General features: G+C 41.7%; 1 protein-coding gene across 1 annotated transcript in view; it reads left to right on the forward strand.

Annotated features, from left to right (window-relative positions):
• eipr1 (EARP complex and GARP complex interacting protein 1) overlaps positions 1–16,937 on the forward strand; it is a 129,449-nt gene that overhangs the window by 97,878 nt on the left and 14,634 nt on the right. Inside the window, exon 7 of the mRNA XM_063038424.1 lies at positions 16,554–16,721. Coding sequence (XP_062894494.1) covers positions 16,554–16,721 — 168 coding nt within the window. The remainder of the gene's footprint in view (positions 1–16,553; positions 16,722–16,937) is intronic.

Consider the following 16,937-nt stretch of genomic DNA (forward strand, 5'->3'; position numbering starts at 1 on the left):
TTAAAATTCTATTGAACATACATAAACAGATAATAAAGTAATTAATACTATTTTCATAAAATCAAGCAGATTTTTGCAAGTGTTTGCAGATAATCATCTTCAAAGCAATTCTGACTTCACTCCTTCACCTCATTGATCAGAAAGCTGCAGCAAATTTCCCTGCTAAGCTCCACTCATTGATTACTTGCATCAAAACAGTGATTAGACTTCAAAAATACTTAATCATCAGAAAAGATTTAAGAACATCTAAGGTTTTCGTACAAATGCAGGTTCTTTATTTCAAAAGGAGCTTTGCTTGTTCTCACGAGTCAAATCCGTTAATAAAGAGCAAGAAGATTTTCCCAAGGAAACCTTGAGTGGGGACATCAGCCAAAATTTGCTTTAGGGCCACATTCCCTTGTTCAAGTAATACTGAGTAACATTTAGTGGGGTTGGAAAAATGTGCAATTTCTGCTACAAAGATCCATACTTTTTATAAAAGCCACATTTCTAGAAAATTCTGTGTATAAAGTATTACAAAATACACAGAAAATTATATAAAAATCTATTACTAATGTATAATACCGTTGAAAATATAATCTGTATAATTTTCAGTTATTTAATGATGCATACTTCAATTTCTCAATTTGAAAATTATGTGAGGCTATTCTAATCATCTAATATTTTAATTAATTTTAGATGTTATGGAGAATTGTATCTATTTTACATTCATGGAATCAGAGGAATAGGTGTGAGCCATTAGACACTAAAGCCTGTGTTCCCATTCAATAAATTCATGCCTGACCCCAAAAACACAATTATCCCCTACTTTGGATAACAGTAATCTACCAATCTTAGATTTACATATTAATTATTGATGTGGCATCAATTTCCTTTTATGGGGGTGAGTTTAAATTTGTAAGTCTGTGTGCAGATGTCATTCCTGAAATTCCTGTAAGTGTTTAGAGGTAATTGGTTTTCATAGCACTGTCGTAGGAAACCAGCATCTATCATCAAAAACCTCCATCATCCAGGCCATGTTCTCTTCTTGTTGTTGGCATCAGGAAGAGGTACATGAGCTTCAGGATCCACACCACCAGGTCCAGGGACAGTTTTTACCTCTCAACTATCAGGCTCTTAAACCAGAGGGAATAACTTCACTCACCCCAACACTGAACTGAGCACAACCAATGGACTCACTTTCAAGGATTCGTCATCTCATGTTCTTGATAATTGCACACTTTGTTGTCTTTTGTACATCACTTTTTGTCCATTTTGTTGTGTGCAGTTTTTTATTGAGTTCTATTGTATTTCTTTCTATTGACAGTGTATGCCTGCAAGAAAATGAATCTCAGTGTAGTATTGAGTGATATATATACTTTGATAATAAATTTACTTTGAACTCTATCTAACCTATTTCTTTCCCCTGGATTTTAATCCTTGGAACCCAATTATCATTTTCACAATTCTATTTTGCACTTTCCTCCAAGGCAAATAGATTCCATCCAAGGAATGATACTGATTATTTTTTAAAGAACATTCACTTTAATGATTTTATAAATGTAGCAGTATCTGCAAAAAGAACAGTCCCCTATTTTCTGTAAGATTGACAACATCTACTAATCTTGGAATTTCTTTTAACCATGTACCTAGAGCTCGAGCTACGTGTAGGTGTATGTATATATGTATGGGTGTGTGTGTGTGTGTGTGTATATATATATATATATATATATATATAAAATAGTAAATTCTTAAAATCATTTGATACCTTTAATATTGAATAATATAATTTGCAAAGGTTGAGGATCATAGCAGGTAGTCAATGTTGGTTGCAAGGACAACACCAATGATGTGACATCAGTCTTGAAAGTGAACTTCATTGCCTTGAGTCTCAGGTCTCAAATTATGCATTCACTTTCAACAAAATAAATTTTCTTCCTGAAGTAAAGTCAGAATTATAGCTGAAAGAACGGTAGGGAACTTGCATGTTTCTTTTCTACTTTTCAGTTGTTGGAACATGAATTATATATTTCCGTTAGTAATGTTACGAGAATACACATAAAATTAAGATGTTTGCTGGCCTGGGCTAGCATCAGTGGCATCAGCAGTTGGTCTGCCACCTGCCCTCAGGGGAAGGAGAGATAAGGAACAATGGAGCAGCGTCTGGAGATGTGTAATGAAGGGATGTGGGAGGAAGAGCTGTCTGGAGCGGCTCCCCCCTTTGAACCCTGAACTGTTTGAAGTGATGGACAGGCGATACCCCAGCAGGGGGATAAAAAGGGACAGGTTCGCTAAGACAGACACACACGCCACCCGAGGTAACGAGACCCTGGAAGCGGTGCGCCTCTCACGAGTGGTGAGAAGAACCGGACAACGCACAGGGTGGAAAGGTACGATCAGCGGGAACCCGGTGTGTGTCCGCCCTTGCCTGGGTGCCGGGTTCACTGCAGAGGATCGACCGCATCTGGAGGAGGGGTCACAGTCGGTGACCTCAGGTGACATCACCAAGGACCCGCCCAAAAGCTGTTTGTGAGCCATCTCGCTGGTCTGTGAGCCATCCCGCTGGTCTGTGAGTGAAGCCGTTCTGAATGATGAGTTGTTCCTATTCTATCTCTCTCTTCCCCCACGTTGTCCACCGCCATGGCAACGATTACTGCGAACTGAACTACTAAACTGGACTGAACTTTAAGTCATTTTGAAATTGGTCATTTACCCCTAGACAACGATAGAGCTTGATTGATGCTGTTATCTTAATTCTGTGCACATGTGTGTTTATCATCACTGAACTGTTGCATTTGTTATCCTTTCGATTACTGTGTTGCTTGTTTCTTTAATAAAACTTTCTTAGTTCTAGTACTCCAGACTCCAACTGAGTGATCCATTTCTGCTGGTTTGGCAACCCAGTTACGGGGTACGTAACATAAGTGGGGGCTCGTCCGGGATTTTGAACGCTAAATTTGGGACGGAGTAATTGATTGGGTTAAAATTCCCGAAAGAAAGAAAAGACAAACAGCAGAAATGGAGGTTGAGGAATTTATAAAGGCGCCGACCTTGGAGGCATTAGAGGATGCCAGGAAATCGGAATTGATAGCTGTGGCAAAACGGGTGAATCTTGCTAAGGTGAAGTCGACAATGAGGAGAGAGGAGATACACAGAGCTATTGTAGAGCACTATGTATCTAAAGGTGTGTTTCCCCAAGGTGAGCTGGGGGAGGTGTCTATTGAAAAACCTGCTGGAGACGCGGTACAGGTACAGCTTGAAAAACTGAGACTCGAGCACGAGTTCCGGGTACGGCAGTTAGAAAGGCAGGAGAAAGAGAGAGAGTTAGAAAGGCAGGAGAAAGAGAGAGAGTTAGAAAGGCGGGAGAGAGAGAAAGAGGTAGAAAGGCAAGAGAGAGAAAGACAGTTGGAGAGAGAAGAGAGAGAGAGGGACAGACAGTTGGAGAGAGAAGAGAGAGAGAGGGACAGACAGTTGGAGAGAGAGGAGAAACAGAGGGAAAGGGAATTTGAGCTGGAGAAGTTAAAGATAAGGGCCGAGCAGGGGCTCGTGCCGAACCAAGGTGGAGGGTTCCGGGCGACCCAGGAGGTTAGGCTGGTTCCCCCATTTGACGATACCGATGTGGATCGGTACTTTCTCCACTTCGAAAAAGTAGCTATAAGTCAGGAATGGCCGAGGGATAAGTGGGTTGTCTTACTTCAGAGTGTACTGAAAGGGAAAGCCCAACAAGCTTACTCCGCTTTATCCGCGGAAGATGCCCAGAGGTATGAGGTGGTGAAAGAGGCCATCCTCAGGATTTATGAGTTGGTCCCGGAGGCATACCGGCAGAGGTTCCGGAATGCGAGGAAGCGGTGGGACCGCACGTATTTGGAGTTTGCTCGCGAGATGCAAACATATTGTGAGCGTTGGTGCGCCTCGAAAGGGGTAGAGGGGGATTATGACAGACTGCTGCAGCTGATTCTGATTGAGCAGTTTAAAGGTTGTGTCCCTGAGGGTATGAGACCCTACCTCGATGAGAAAGAGGCAGCCACGTTAGCCGCAACTGCTAAGTTAGCGGATGAGTATGCGTTGACGCATAAAATGAAGGTTTCCCCGAGTAAAGGCTACCAGAAGGGTAGTCAGGACGGCGGGGAGAGTCCGCCGGAAAAGTCAGAAAGTAAGCCGGGGACTAGTGAAAAGGATAAGGTAGACCGGGAGCAGCCTGGTAGGAAGTCTCCTGGGGTCGTCTGTTATAATTGTGGGAAAGTCGGACACTTTGCGTCCAGGTGCTTTGCCCCAAGGAAGGAGACGGGGAAAGGAAAAGCGGAAATTTTGAATGGCTGTATTGAGCTGTTAAGCGAACCGCTAGGGAAGGACAGGTCTGAAAAAGTCCAGGAAGGGCGCGAGAGGTTTATCTCGGCCGGACTGGTGTCAGTGAAGGAGAGGTTAAAACCAGTTCCAGTGCGGATCTGGAGAGACACGGGAGCGTGTCAGTCACTAATACTGAAGAGTGTATTAGAGTTTAGCTCAGAGACCCAGATTGGGGAGGTAGAGGTCAAAGGTGTTGGGGAAGGGACAGAGTCAGTCCCTTTGCACCAGATACATTTACAGAGCAACCTGGTCTCTGGACTAGTCACGATTGGGGTGAGGTCCGAATTACCGATGAAAGACGTGGAAGTCTTGCTCGGTAATGACATCGCCGGAGGGATCGTGTTCCCAGTCGTGAGATTGACGGGTCAGCCTGCCAGCATGGAGGCCCCGCCCGCGATGGTGAATTTGGCTGAAACATTTCTGCCAACCTTGTATGAGACAGGGTGTAGTGAGATAAGAGGTAGTGAGGGAGCTGGGACGGACGTAGCAGTAGCCAGGAAAGAATTTGTGCAGACGCAGGAGCGAGACGAGGGGCTGATGGTTTTTGCCGAGACCGCTCTCTCTGACACAGCCTTGACAAGCTATTGTGCGGATGAGGAAGTGCTAAGGAAGAAAGGGAAATCAAGTACAGCATCCGCAGATGAGGAGTGGGGGGTGGTGCAAAAGAGTTATGGGGATGAGGTTTTTAACATGGCCCACGAGGTACCCCCCGGTGGACATTTTGCGGTGCTGGAGGAAACAGTTGGTGGAATCATGAAAGAGATTTACCGGCTGCCCAGGGGGAAGAATGTTATTGATCATGACCGACGCGAACTGAGACGGTCACCGGCTTTTGATATGCTAACAAACCTAGTCGGTGTTAGCGTGGAAATCAATGATGCTAGGGGCCCCTTGATAAGAGGAAAAAACCATTTTGAAAAGATTAGGATGGGATCGGTCAGATGGGAGAAGGCTATTGTTTTGGCCAGGTCTACTGATAAGGTCTCTCCCTTAATCCCCGAAGGAGTAATTAAACGACTCGCACCCATGTGTTTGATTGTCCGGAGGAAATGCAAAGAACTGGGACGTTGGGTTATGTCTGTTACAATAGGGCAGCCAAGTGAACAACACCCATATTTTTTGAGTAATTCAGTGACTAAAGGGCTGATGAACACAGAGGTGTGTATTGGCAATTTAATACGGCTGTCTGAAGCCAGCGTGATAGTGAGCCTTGGAAAAAATGAATTCGGCCACACGAATGTCACTTACCTGGGAATTGTGGTGACACAGGGGCAGCTGGCAGTGATGCAAGCTACAGTGCAGGCTATCGCTGACCTCCCAACCCCGACAGACAAGAGGGCCCTCAGAAGGCTTTTGGAGATGGTGGGGTACTGCAGGAAGTTTTGCAATAACTCTGCGGTCAATACCCGTCCTCCTCCTACTAAGCCCTTGCGAGAGAAAATTGAGTCGGAATGGGACGACCCTTGTTATTGTGGTCCGGGACAAAACCAAATGAGAGGTTACATTGGTCGCAATTCATCAGTGTTTTTGGCCACTATGAAGTTTGCTGAGTTGGAGCCTGGTCTAAGGGATTATTAATAACACGTGTAAAAGGAACAGAAAATGTGATGACTGTCTGTCAAGGTGTTGACAGCTTCAAATTCTCTGTATTAGCTAAATAACTGTTAAAGATGTATATTGTGTATGTATCAGATAATGTAGTCATGTTTGTAATTTTTACCTCCCGGTAAAAATCCTTAAAGGGGGGAAGTGTTACGAGAATACACATAAAATTAAGATGTTTGCTGGCCTGGGCTAGCATCAGTGGCATCAGCAGTTGGTCTGCCACCTGCCCTCAGGGGAAGGAGAGATAAGGAACAATGGAGCAGCGTCTGGAGATGTGTAATGAAGGGATGTGGGAGGAAGAGCTGTCTGGAGCGGCTCCCCCCTTTGAACCCTGAACTGTTTGAAGTGATGGACAGGCGATACCCCAGCAGGGGGATAAAAAGGGACAGGTTCGCTAAGACAGACACACACGCCACCCGAGGTAACGAGACCCTGGAAGCGGTGCGCCTCTCACGAGTGGTGAGAAGAACCGGACAACGCACAGGGTGGAAAGGTACGATCAGCGGGAACCCGGTGTGTGTCCGCCCTTGCCTGGGTGCCGGGTTCACTGCAGAGGATCGACCGCATCTGGAGGAGGGGTCACAGTCGGTGACCTCAGGTGACATCACCAAGGACCCGCCCAAAAGCTGTTTGTGAGCCATCTCGCTGGTCTGTGAGCCATCCCGCTGGTCTGTGAGTGAAGCCGTTCTGAATGATGAGTTGTTCCTATTCTATCTCTCTCTTCCCCCACGTTGTCCACCGCCATGGCAACGATTACTGCGAACTGAACTACTAAACTGGACTGAACTTTAAGTCATTTTGAAATTGGTCATTTACCCCTAGACAACGATAGAGCTTGATTGATGCTGTTATCTTAATTCTGTGCACATGTGTGTTTATCATCACTGAACTGTTGCATTTGTTATCCTTTCGATTACTGTGTTGCTTGTTTCTTTAATAAAACTTTCTTAGTTCTAGTACTCCAGACTCCAACTGAGTGATCCATTTCTGCTGGTTTGGCAACCCAGTTACGGGGTACGTAACAGTAAAAAGGAATAGTTAATTATTTAATAATAAGATTATAGATTTTTGGAAGGAGCAGAAAAATAATGTTATCATACTTGAAGAGTGATCACCAGAACAAATATAATCGGTTGGCAGTTTCTTCAAGGTCAAAATCCTATGATCTTATACTGGTAATCATAATATTGCCATTATTTCCAAAATTATCCAAATAAAATTAAGATTTTTCAGTTTTAAATACATTTCTGTGGCATGAACTGCAACAAAGTGGCTGAATGCTATTTGTAAAGCAAATCTTTCCTTAAAAAAGTGGGTCTCAATTTTCATAGAGTCCTGCTGAAGGGTCTCAGCCTAAAACGTCAACTGTACTTTTTTTCCATAGGTGCCGCCTGGCCTGCTGAGTTCCTCTAGCATTTTGTGTGTGTTGCTTGGATTTCCAGCATTTGCAGATTTTTTCTTATTTGTTTCTCAATTTGTTTAATATTTTAAAGATCACATATTTCATCATGTTTTGATGCATCTTTTGCATCTTTGAGTTTGGCAGTGGAATGGATTTTTGGATTTTGGGGTCAATAAAATTACCTTGTACTGCATGTTAATCCCTGTGTGTTATTTATAATTCCTTAAAATTTGAAATTTCTACTATAGGCATCAATGCCAATCAAGCCATTGTTTTCATTTCCTCACGCTAATAAAAGCTGCGTATCTGTGGGTATTGTAAAAGACTGCATGATGTTGTGATTAGTTTTAGCAAATAGCTCAGTCTGGACCCAAAGAATGTGCTTTGACATTGGAACTGGTAATACATTGTAATACATTGTACTTGTGTGCATTAGGCTAATGGTCACATTGCCATTTACAACCAAATTTGTCAACAGAAAATTCTATTTCCATAAGGAAACTTTCCTATAGATGCTACCTGGCCTGCTGCGTTCACCAGCAACTTTGATGTGTGTTGTTTACACATCATTTGATGCTTTTGTTGGGATTTAACCTTTGGGATTAAAAATTTAAAAATTGGGATTTTAAAGCTCAGAGGGATAAATAACTTTTGTGTAAGTTTTCCTCTTTGAGTAAAACAATGCTGTGAATGTTATATTCAAGCTTTGAAAAATGTATTGATCCTCAAATACAAAGTTTAGTGAATTACAGTCGGCCCTCCTTATCCATGAGGGATTGGTTCTGGGACCCCTTGCAGATACCAAAAAACGCAGATGCTCAAGTCCCTTATTCAGCCTGTATCAATGTGGTGGACCTTGGGACCCAGCGAAACTCCGGACCTTATTTAACCTGTCTCAGTGTGGTGGACATTAGGACCCGGCGGCGGAGCTCTGAATCCGCAGTGTTTCTGTTCACAAAAATAACCATGATCACAATTGAAAATAAAGTGGAAATAAAGCGATCGGGAAGAGGTGAAGCGCCATCGGTCATTGGAAAAGCGTTAGGCTGCAGTCGGTCAACGATCGGAGCAATTTTAAAGGCTAAAGTGAGAACAGCCCTGTCCCGATGAAAGCTACAATTATTATTAAGCAACGCAGTGGTTTAATTATTGGGTTTTGGGGTTTTGGGTTTTTGATCCTTCACATCAACCCGGCACGGATGGAGAGCGTGCTCGGGAGTGATCAGTCACTGGATCGATCTCGGGAACTTCTGTTCCCGAGCCTGGTGCTGAAATATACATTCTTAAGTGTTTTATATGCATAGAAAGGTAAAATATATACTAAGAAAAACCTTTGACTAATTGACGCTAAATAATACCGGATGTACCTGTTCCGACTTACATAGTAAGAGAACTTAAGTTTTTTTTCCCAATCCCGATCCATGATAACCTACGCACATCCTCCCGTATACTTTAAATCATCTCTAGATTAGTTATAATACCCAATACAATGTAAATGCTATGTAAAGTAGTTGTTATCAACACAAACAACAGGAATTCTGCAGATGCTGGAAATTCAAGCAACACACATCAAAGTTGCTGGTAAATGCAGCAGGCCAGGCAGCATCTGTAGGAAGAGGTGCAGTCGACGTTTCAGGCCGAGACCCTTCGTCAGGACTAACTGAAGGAAGAGTGAGTAAGGGATTTGAAAGTTGGAGGGGGAGGGGGAGATCCAAAATGATAGGAGAAGACAGGAGGGGGAGGGATAGAGCCAAGAGCTGGACAGGTGATAGGCAAAAGGGGATACAAGAGGATCATGGGACAGGAGGTCCGGGAAGAAAGACAAGGGGGGGGGACCCAGAGGATGGGCAAGAGGTATATTCAGAGGGACAGAGGGAGAAAAAGGAGAGTGAGAGAAAGAATGTGTGCATAAAAATAAGTAACAGATGGGGTACGAGGGGGAGTTGGAGCCTTAGCGGAAGTTAGAGAAGTCGATGTTCATGCCATCAGGTTGGAGGCTACCCAGATGGAATATAAGGTGTTGTTCCTCCAATCTGAGTGTGGCTTCATCTTTACAGTAGAGGAGGCCGTGGATAGACATGTCAGAATGGGAATGGGATGTGGAATTAAAATGTGTGGCCACTGGGAGATCCTGCTTTCTCTGGCGGACAGAGCGTAGATGTTCAGCAAAGCGGTCTCCCAGTCTGCGTCGGGTCTCGCCAATATATAAAAGGCCACACCAGGAGTAGATGTTCAGCAAAGTTGTTATACTGCATTGTTTAGGGAATAATGAGAAGAAAAAAAAGTCTGTACATGCTCGAACAACAAGTGCTGGAAGAGCACTTCCGGGTTTTTTTTCGATTCACGGTTGGTTGAATTCGCGTATGCGGAACTCGCGGATAAGGAGGGCCGACTGCACTCAACGTAGTTTAATTTAAGTTTTGTCAGTAATTAACAAAATTTAAAAAGGAAAAAATTATGTACTAAGAAAATTGTAAATCCTATAAACTGGTCACTCTCTTTAAATTTTTAAAGCATCTTGAACCTCTCCAACAGCAATTTCATTTTTCAAAGTTAAAGACACTTTAGCACAGGCATTGTAACCCGACCAGCTTTGATAGACTGACACACGGTGTAATATAGAAGTCAAATGTTCTTGGTCTATGGTTAGAGACTGCTTTGAACAGGTACCTTAAAGAAGCAGTTTTATCCCTGTAGGACAAATATATGTGTTCATCATTCCAACTGTCTAAAGGCTGCTTTATTCCAGTTAATGTTCTTGCGATGGACGGATGGCTTGAATTGAACTGCACCATCATTGGAGTCTTGGATAAAATAAAATAAGCCTGCACCTGTCAACAGCTCAAATTTCAGAGTGATAACATGCCTTTGTAACCCTGTATTTTAGAAAATACTATGGATTTGGGAATTATAATGCCAAAATAAAAAAGAAAAGTTCATCAGTTTAATTTCTGACTTTCCCTCCATTAATACCATAAATATATGAATATCTTACTCTCTGAGTTTAGCAAAGTAGTTGACATCAAACTCTGCACATTGGATGGCTACATGTACACACACCCACACACATATGTGTGTTTGTATGCAGATGAAGCTTCCTAAACTAAGTTGCACTCCTGACTGATACAGTTGCAAGAATTTTTCATGCCTTTATTGAACATATCATTTAATCATTCACAGTCCAGGCTGGAAAGAATATGTGAACCCTTGTATGAACATCGACTTCTCTAACTTCCGCTAATGCCCCACCTCCCCCTCGTACCCCTTCCGTTATTTATTTATATACACACATTCTTTCTCTCACTCTCCTTTTTCTCCCTCTGTCCCTCTGACTATACCCCTTGCCCATCCTCTGGGTTCCCCCCCCCCGCTTGTCTTTCTCCCCGGACCTCCTGTCCCATGATCCTCTCATATCCCCTTTGCCAATCACCTGTCCAGCTCTTGGCTCCATCCCTCCCCCTCCTGTCTTCTCCTATCATTTTGGATCTCCCCCTCCCCCTCCCTCTTTCAAATCTCTTACTAACTCTTCCTTCAGTTAGTCCTGACGAAGGGTCTCAGCCTGAAATGTCGACTGTACCTCTTCCTAGAGATGCTGCCTGGCCTGCTGCGTTCACCAGCAACTTTGATGTGTGTTGCTTGAATTTCCAGCATTTGCAGAATTCCTGTTATTTCCTGCAGCTGCTGATCAGACTTGCACAATGACGAGGAGGGATTTTAGACCATTCTTCCATACAAAACTGTTTCATTTCATCAATATTTCTGGGATACCTTGCACGAACAGCCCTTTTCAGGTCATGCCACAGCATCTCAATTGCGTTAAGGTCTGTACTCTCATTTGGCTATTCTAAAGCACACATTTTCTTCTTTTTAAACCATTCTGTTGTTGATTTGCTCTTGTGTTTTAGATCATTGTCTTGTTGCATCATCCAATTTCTATTCAGCTTCAAGTGATGGACCGCTACACAGACATTTTCCTGTAAAATGTCTTGATACAATTTTGAATTCATTGTTCCCTCAGTGATTGCAAGCTGCCCAGGCCCTGAGGCAGCAAAGCAGCCCCAAACCATGATGCTCTTTCTACCATGCTTCACAGCTGGGATGAGATTTTGTGTTGGTGTGCAATGCCCTTTTCCTCCAAACATAGCAGCGTGCATTTTTTCACCAAAAAGTTCAACTTTTCTCTCATCTGTTCACAGAACATTGTTGTAGAAGTGCTGTGGAACATCCAGGTGGTCTTTTGCAAACTTGAGATGTGCAGCAGTGTTTCTTTTGGAGAGCTGTGGTTTCCTCCATAGGTGTCCTTCCATGAACACCATTCTTCAGTGTTTTTCTCATGTGCACATCTTTTGCTGTTACTCTTGGGTTCATTTTCACCTCCAGTATTGCACACTGTGCTCGTGGTATAATCTTTGTAGGACACCCACTCCTAGGGAGAATAGCAACAGTACCAAATATCCTCCATTTGTAGACAATTTCTCATACTGTGGACTGATGAACACTCAGGTCTTTAGAAGTGCTTTTGTTGCCTCTTATAGTTTCATGCATCTCTACAATTCTTCTTCTAAGGTCCTCTGAAAGTTGTTTTGATCAAGGCATGGTGTACATAAATTGATTTTTCTTGAAGAGCAGGCTTTGTCAGTCACCTGCTTTGTGTGTCTTTTTTGTAGGGCAGGGCAGGGCACCTCTACAACCCACAGCTCCAATCTCATCTCATTGATTGGGACACCTGACTCCAAATAGTTTTTGTAGAAGGCATTACCCCAGAGGTTCACATACTTTTTTGAAGCTGGACTGTGATTGTTTAAATGGTGTACTTCGTATTAATGAGAAGAAGTACAATGGTTTGTTTGTTATCAGTTTAGGCAGATTGAGTTTGCCTATTGCGACTTGGATGAAGATCAGACCACATTTTATGTGTGCAACACTCTGGTTCCGTCGGCAGCATAAGTCCAGGGAGGACACCCTCAGGCCCCGCCAAATGTGAGAGATTGAAGTGCAAGCCCCCCAAATCCCCCTGTTTGTGTGGATGCTGCGTGATTTGTTACCCTGTTACAAATCAGTAGCACGAATTAACAGATAGTACACCACATACAATTAAGAGATTTGGCTTTATAATTCTTAATTTGACTAAAGGGTTAGTAAAGAAAAAGCAAAAAAAGGAAAAGGGCCAATTTTAAATGAAACAGTCTGATGTGTACAAGTTGGACCTCACGGTTTCCCCTTCGTCAATCCTCCTTCGATCTCCCCGGGCTTCATCGCATCACAGCCCCACTCCGGGCCGACTCCTCCGACCTCTTCTCTCCGGCATCTTCTCTCTTCTCCCCTCTCAAAAGCTCCAAACCCAACCTTAGTGTCCCTCACCAGAGAAATCTCCCCTGAATCCATTCATACCAATTGGATAGCACACATTTCTCCTATCTCTTATCTTCAGCAGTAACCCAAACAAGCAGCATACACAGAGAACAGAAAAGTATAACAAAGAAAAAATATGAATCATGTGAACCAGGGCATTACATGAGTAATTAATGCAGAAGACCAGGTAATTGCAAAGGTTTTTCTTGCAATGATGTAAGAAATACTAATTAAGTATAAAGCTAGATTTTCCTACACTGGCTGCCCCATCACTCTTTGTTGCCATTCCCAGATGGTGATGTCAGGGTTGTAGTCGAGTCAGACTTGAGTTTGGCTTATGAAGAGAGAGAAGGTATTTTCAAGTCATCCTCTCCCTTTACTTGGTTTTACCCCATCTAAGAAACTTCACTAGTGAGACAATGATCCTGTCAAACTACTACATTAAGGAGGAGTTGTACTTCAAGTCTGAGAGGGAATGTTGGCTTCAGATCTTTCACCTTTTCTTGGCACTAATGCAAATCTGGATAAAGATAATTAACAAGTCAGATTGTGGTTAGTTCATCCCCTTTTTAGATTTTTGTCTATCATAACTTTGTATGGCCAGTATTACAATAAGGCTAGAATTTTCTCCATTTTATCCCTGGAAAATATATCTACAACAATCAAGGCTCAATGTTGTCAAAGCTGATAGGACTTAATTGTTTTTTGACCGTGATCTTGGACTCCACATCTACCAATATGTACCATTGCTGGTGCGTTGTGGCTGCAGTACATGCAGAAAACCAAGATTATTTTGGTTGAAGCTTTCTCCCTGGAGACATCTAGAGTTGAGATGAACTGGAGTGTGAATGTTGTGGAAACAACCTTATGCAAATATCCTTCCAATTAATAGGCAACTGAATTTGGATATAACTTATTGTTCTTCCATTGGTGTTAGGTCAGTAGCAGAATTCATTACCTAATCTCTTTATGAAACATCTATCGTCCTGAAGTTGTTCAGGTGCAAGAGAAAGGCCATCATCATCATCACAGCAATAAATACAGTCCTGTTAGTGTCAATTGCTCCCTGAGAATAAATGAAAAGTGCTAACTACTTAATTAATAATTTGTATGATTTTGTTTAAAGGATGAATATTGCATAGGGATTTGCTCTTCTCCAAAATTGCCATCAGTTGTTTTGCATCTGATGAGAAGATGGGATCTCATTCAAATGATTTCAGCTGTAACAATGCAACAATGTATCAATATTTGATAAACAGATGAATTGTCTGGTGATTATCAGGGTTGTCTGTGGTAACATATATCTGCTTTGACAATAAATTTACTTTGAATTTTCTTACATCAGTGCTTAGAGAAAATATTGGAGTAGAATTGTAGAGACAAGATTTACATGCATTTGGAAAAACACAGACTAATAGGGAATATCAGCATGGCTTTGCATTTGGGTGGCCCTGACTCTCAAATTTGATTGAGTTTTTTTGAGGAGGTGGGAACGATGATTGACTGAGATAATGCAGTGGATGTTGCCGACTTGGACTTTAGTATAGTATTTGACAAGGTTCCTTATGGTAGTCTGGTGCAGAATAAGTAGCAAGTGTCTACCACCATTTGCAACCTCTTGCAATCCTGCATGTTAACAGAGAGGTAAGGGTCTTGTTTTGCTGTAGTTTATTGTTGTTGTTGTACTTGTGTGTTCTCTGAACATGGTGGCCATGCTATGATGGCGTCAGAATGTGTGATAACACTTGCAGGCTGCCCCCAGCACATCCTTAGGTTGTGTTGGTTGTTAATGCAAATGACATATTTCACTCTGTTAGAGCAATTTTTTTGGGGTTAGCACATGTAGCAAATAACTGACTTCAGACACTCGCCTTCAAATTCAAATATGAATTGTGGGATTAAATCTAAAATGCAGCTCTGAACAATGGGTTCCTAAGATCCATGAACCAAATTAAAATTGAAAGGATAGAAAGTTGCTGATTTAAATTTGTTAGTTGTGTGTATTTGGGTATCTGTAATATAGGTGCAAACAGGGAGGTGTGATGGTGGGAAGATCCAGGCATTTGAAACTGTTACATACAGTTCAAAGGAAGCATTGTAAATATGGAATTGTCCTTTGATCCTTAGCATATAAAATTTTGTGTAGTATTGGGCTAAGCAGATCTCTTGCTCTAAAAGGGGGTCCCTCTCTCCCCCCCTCTCTCCTCCAGGAACTAAAGAGATGGTCTGTTGAGTAAGTTTGTAGGACACCGTGAAAATTGGTGGAGTTGTGGAAAACGAGGAATGGTGTTAAATGGTACAGCAGGGATGATTTGAAAAATTTGGGCAGATGGCGTTTCATCTGGACAAGTACATTTTGGGAGATCAAATATATGAGGAAAATACCATTCAAGGCAGGACTCTTTGAAGCATTCATGTACAGAGGGATCTAAAGTTCAAGTCCATTGCATCCTGAAGGTGGGAACACAAGTAGCTAAGGTAATAATGAAGGCATACGGCATGCTTGTCTTCACCGGTTTGGCACTATAAAAGTTGGGAAGTTACATATTAACAACTGAATAAAACTTTAGTTGCTGCATATATGGTGTTGTAATTAATAGGGATAACTCAAAGTGGTGGGTTTGGTGGGGGTAGTGGGGATCTTGGTGATTTGTGTGTGGATGTCAGTGATTGTACGTGGTGACCACAAGGTGAATAGATTTGTGTATATTAAGCGAAACAAGACCAATGGGGTTAGTACAGGAAATCTGTACTAAGTAAAAAGATCAACCATGATTCAATGGTAGGGCAGGCACAAGAGTTTCAGTGGCTTATTGCTGTTATGTCTTTAAGTGCTTATGAATGTCCTCCAGGCTACAAATGATCTGACTTATAGAACTCTGACTTTACAGAAATTCTCCAATATATTTTAATGCATTTTAAGATAATAATAGTAATATGCTTCATGATTTTCATTAATGACTGGATACAATATATATTCCATTAGTTTAATTATGGGTAGTGTTAAGGTGATTATTCAATGAAATGGCAGAATTCTCTCAAGTATATGTAGAGCAATACAATATGAGTAGCTATAGAAAACAGACATCTCTGAATGGGAAGAAATCAAATTATGAACAGTCCTCACGAAGTGAATCATAATGTAACCTGAATATTGGCTGTATTCTTTATACAATTACTATAAAGGATACAGACTCAGTTGACACTTTTAAATGCCAGCTCAAAATTTATTTACTTAACCTTGCTTTTAACATTTTTATCTTTTATTTTCATGTTTGCACTTTATCTCATCGTAAAGCAATTCCTACATCGTCTGGATGAAAAGTGTTCTATAAATAACATTATTATTATTATTATTGTTTTTATTACTTATAAAAAGCATGGAGTTGATTCATTTGGAACTTGAGCACCTAAAGAAAGATGGGACTATGTGCCCTGGTGCCCAAGGTCTTCCACAGTATCTGGATAAACTGCCACGTTTCCAGGGTGTCCAAATACAGATTTCCATCGTAAAGTTAATGAATATAAGGATGCACATTTCTTAACCACAAGCTTTTCCTTAACTAGGTTTTTCAGACACATGATTTTGATAAAGGAAAATTCCCATGAAAGATAACTTGGAAAATTCCATCTCACAAAACATTGTCATTATCTATAGCAGAGAAAAAAGCAGTTGTTTTGCACTTATCCATCTGAAAGCATTGTTTAGATTTACAGATTTGCATTGTTATGACATGTTTTGAACAATTCTTCCTTACTGCCTCTGAATATTACTCTGAAGGTTATTATTTATCCGGAAAAAGAAAATGTAAGTGCATATTCAGTGTGCTAGTTCAGAAGTGAACGACTTTATTTTATCTTTCTACAGTCAAGTCTACTGTGTGGAAAATGCCCATGGACAGTTGGTGCGAGACCTTGACTTCAATCCGAACAAGCAGTACTACTTAGCAAGCTGTGGTGATGATTGTAAAGTGAAATTTTGGGATATCAGAAATGTCCAGGAGCCAATCAAGGCTTTAGAAGAACACTCCCACTGGTAAACAAACAATTTTATTTTTTTTCAGACTGTGTTTCAGGCTCAATTAGTTCATTCATTTCTTGAGGCATTGAATTCACTGTGTTACTTGATCTGTCTTCTCAGAGCTGTGCTTGAGTAGATTAGAATGGGAGGAGCTGATTTTTTCTTCTTTAGCAGGACTTGACATTTTCTCACTGAAATTGCATGTCTACTATTATGGAGACTGGGTAACTC

This window comes from Mobula hypostoma, chromosome 2 (genome assembly GCF_963921235.1).
Source record: "Mobula hypostoma chromosome 2, sMobHyp1.1, whole genome shotgun sequence".
NCBI classification, from domain to species: Eukaryota; Metazoa; Chordata; class Chondrichthyes; order Myliobatiformes; family Myliobatidae; genus Mobula; species Mobula hypostoma.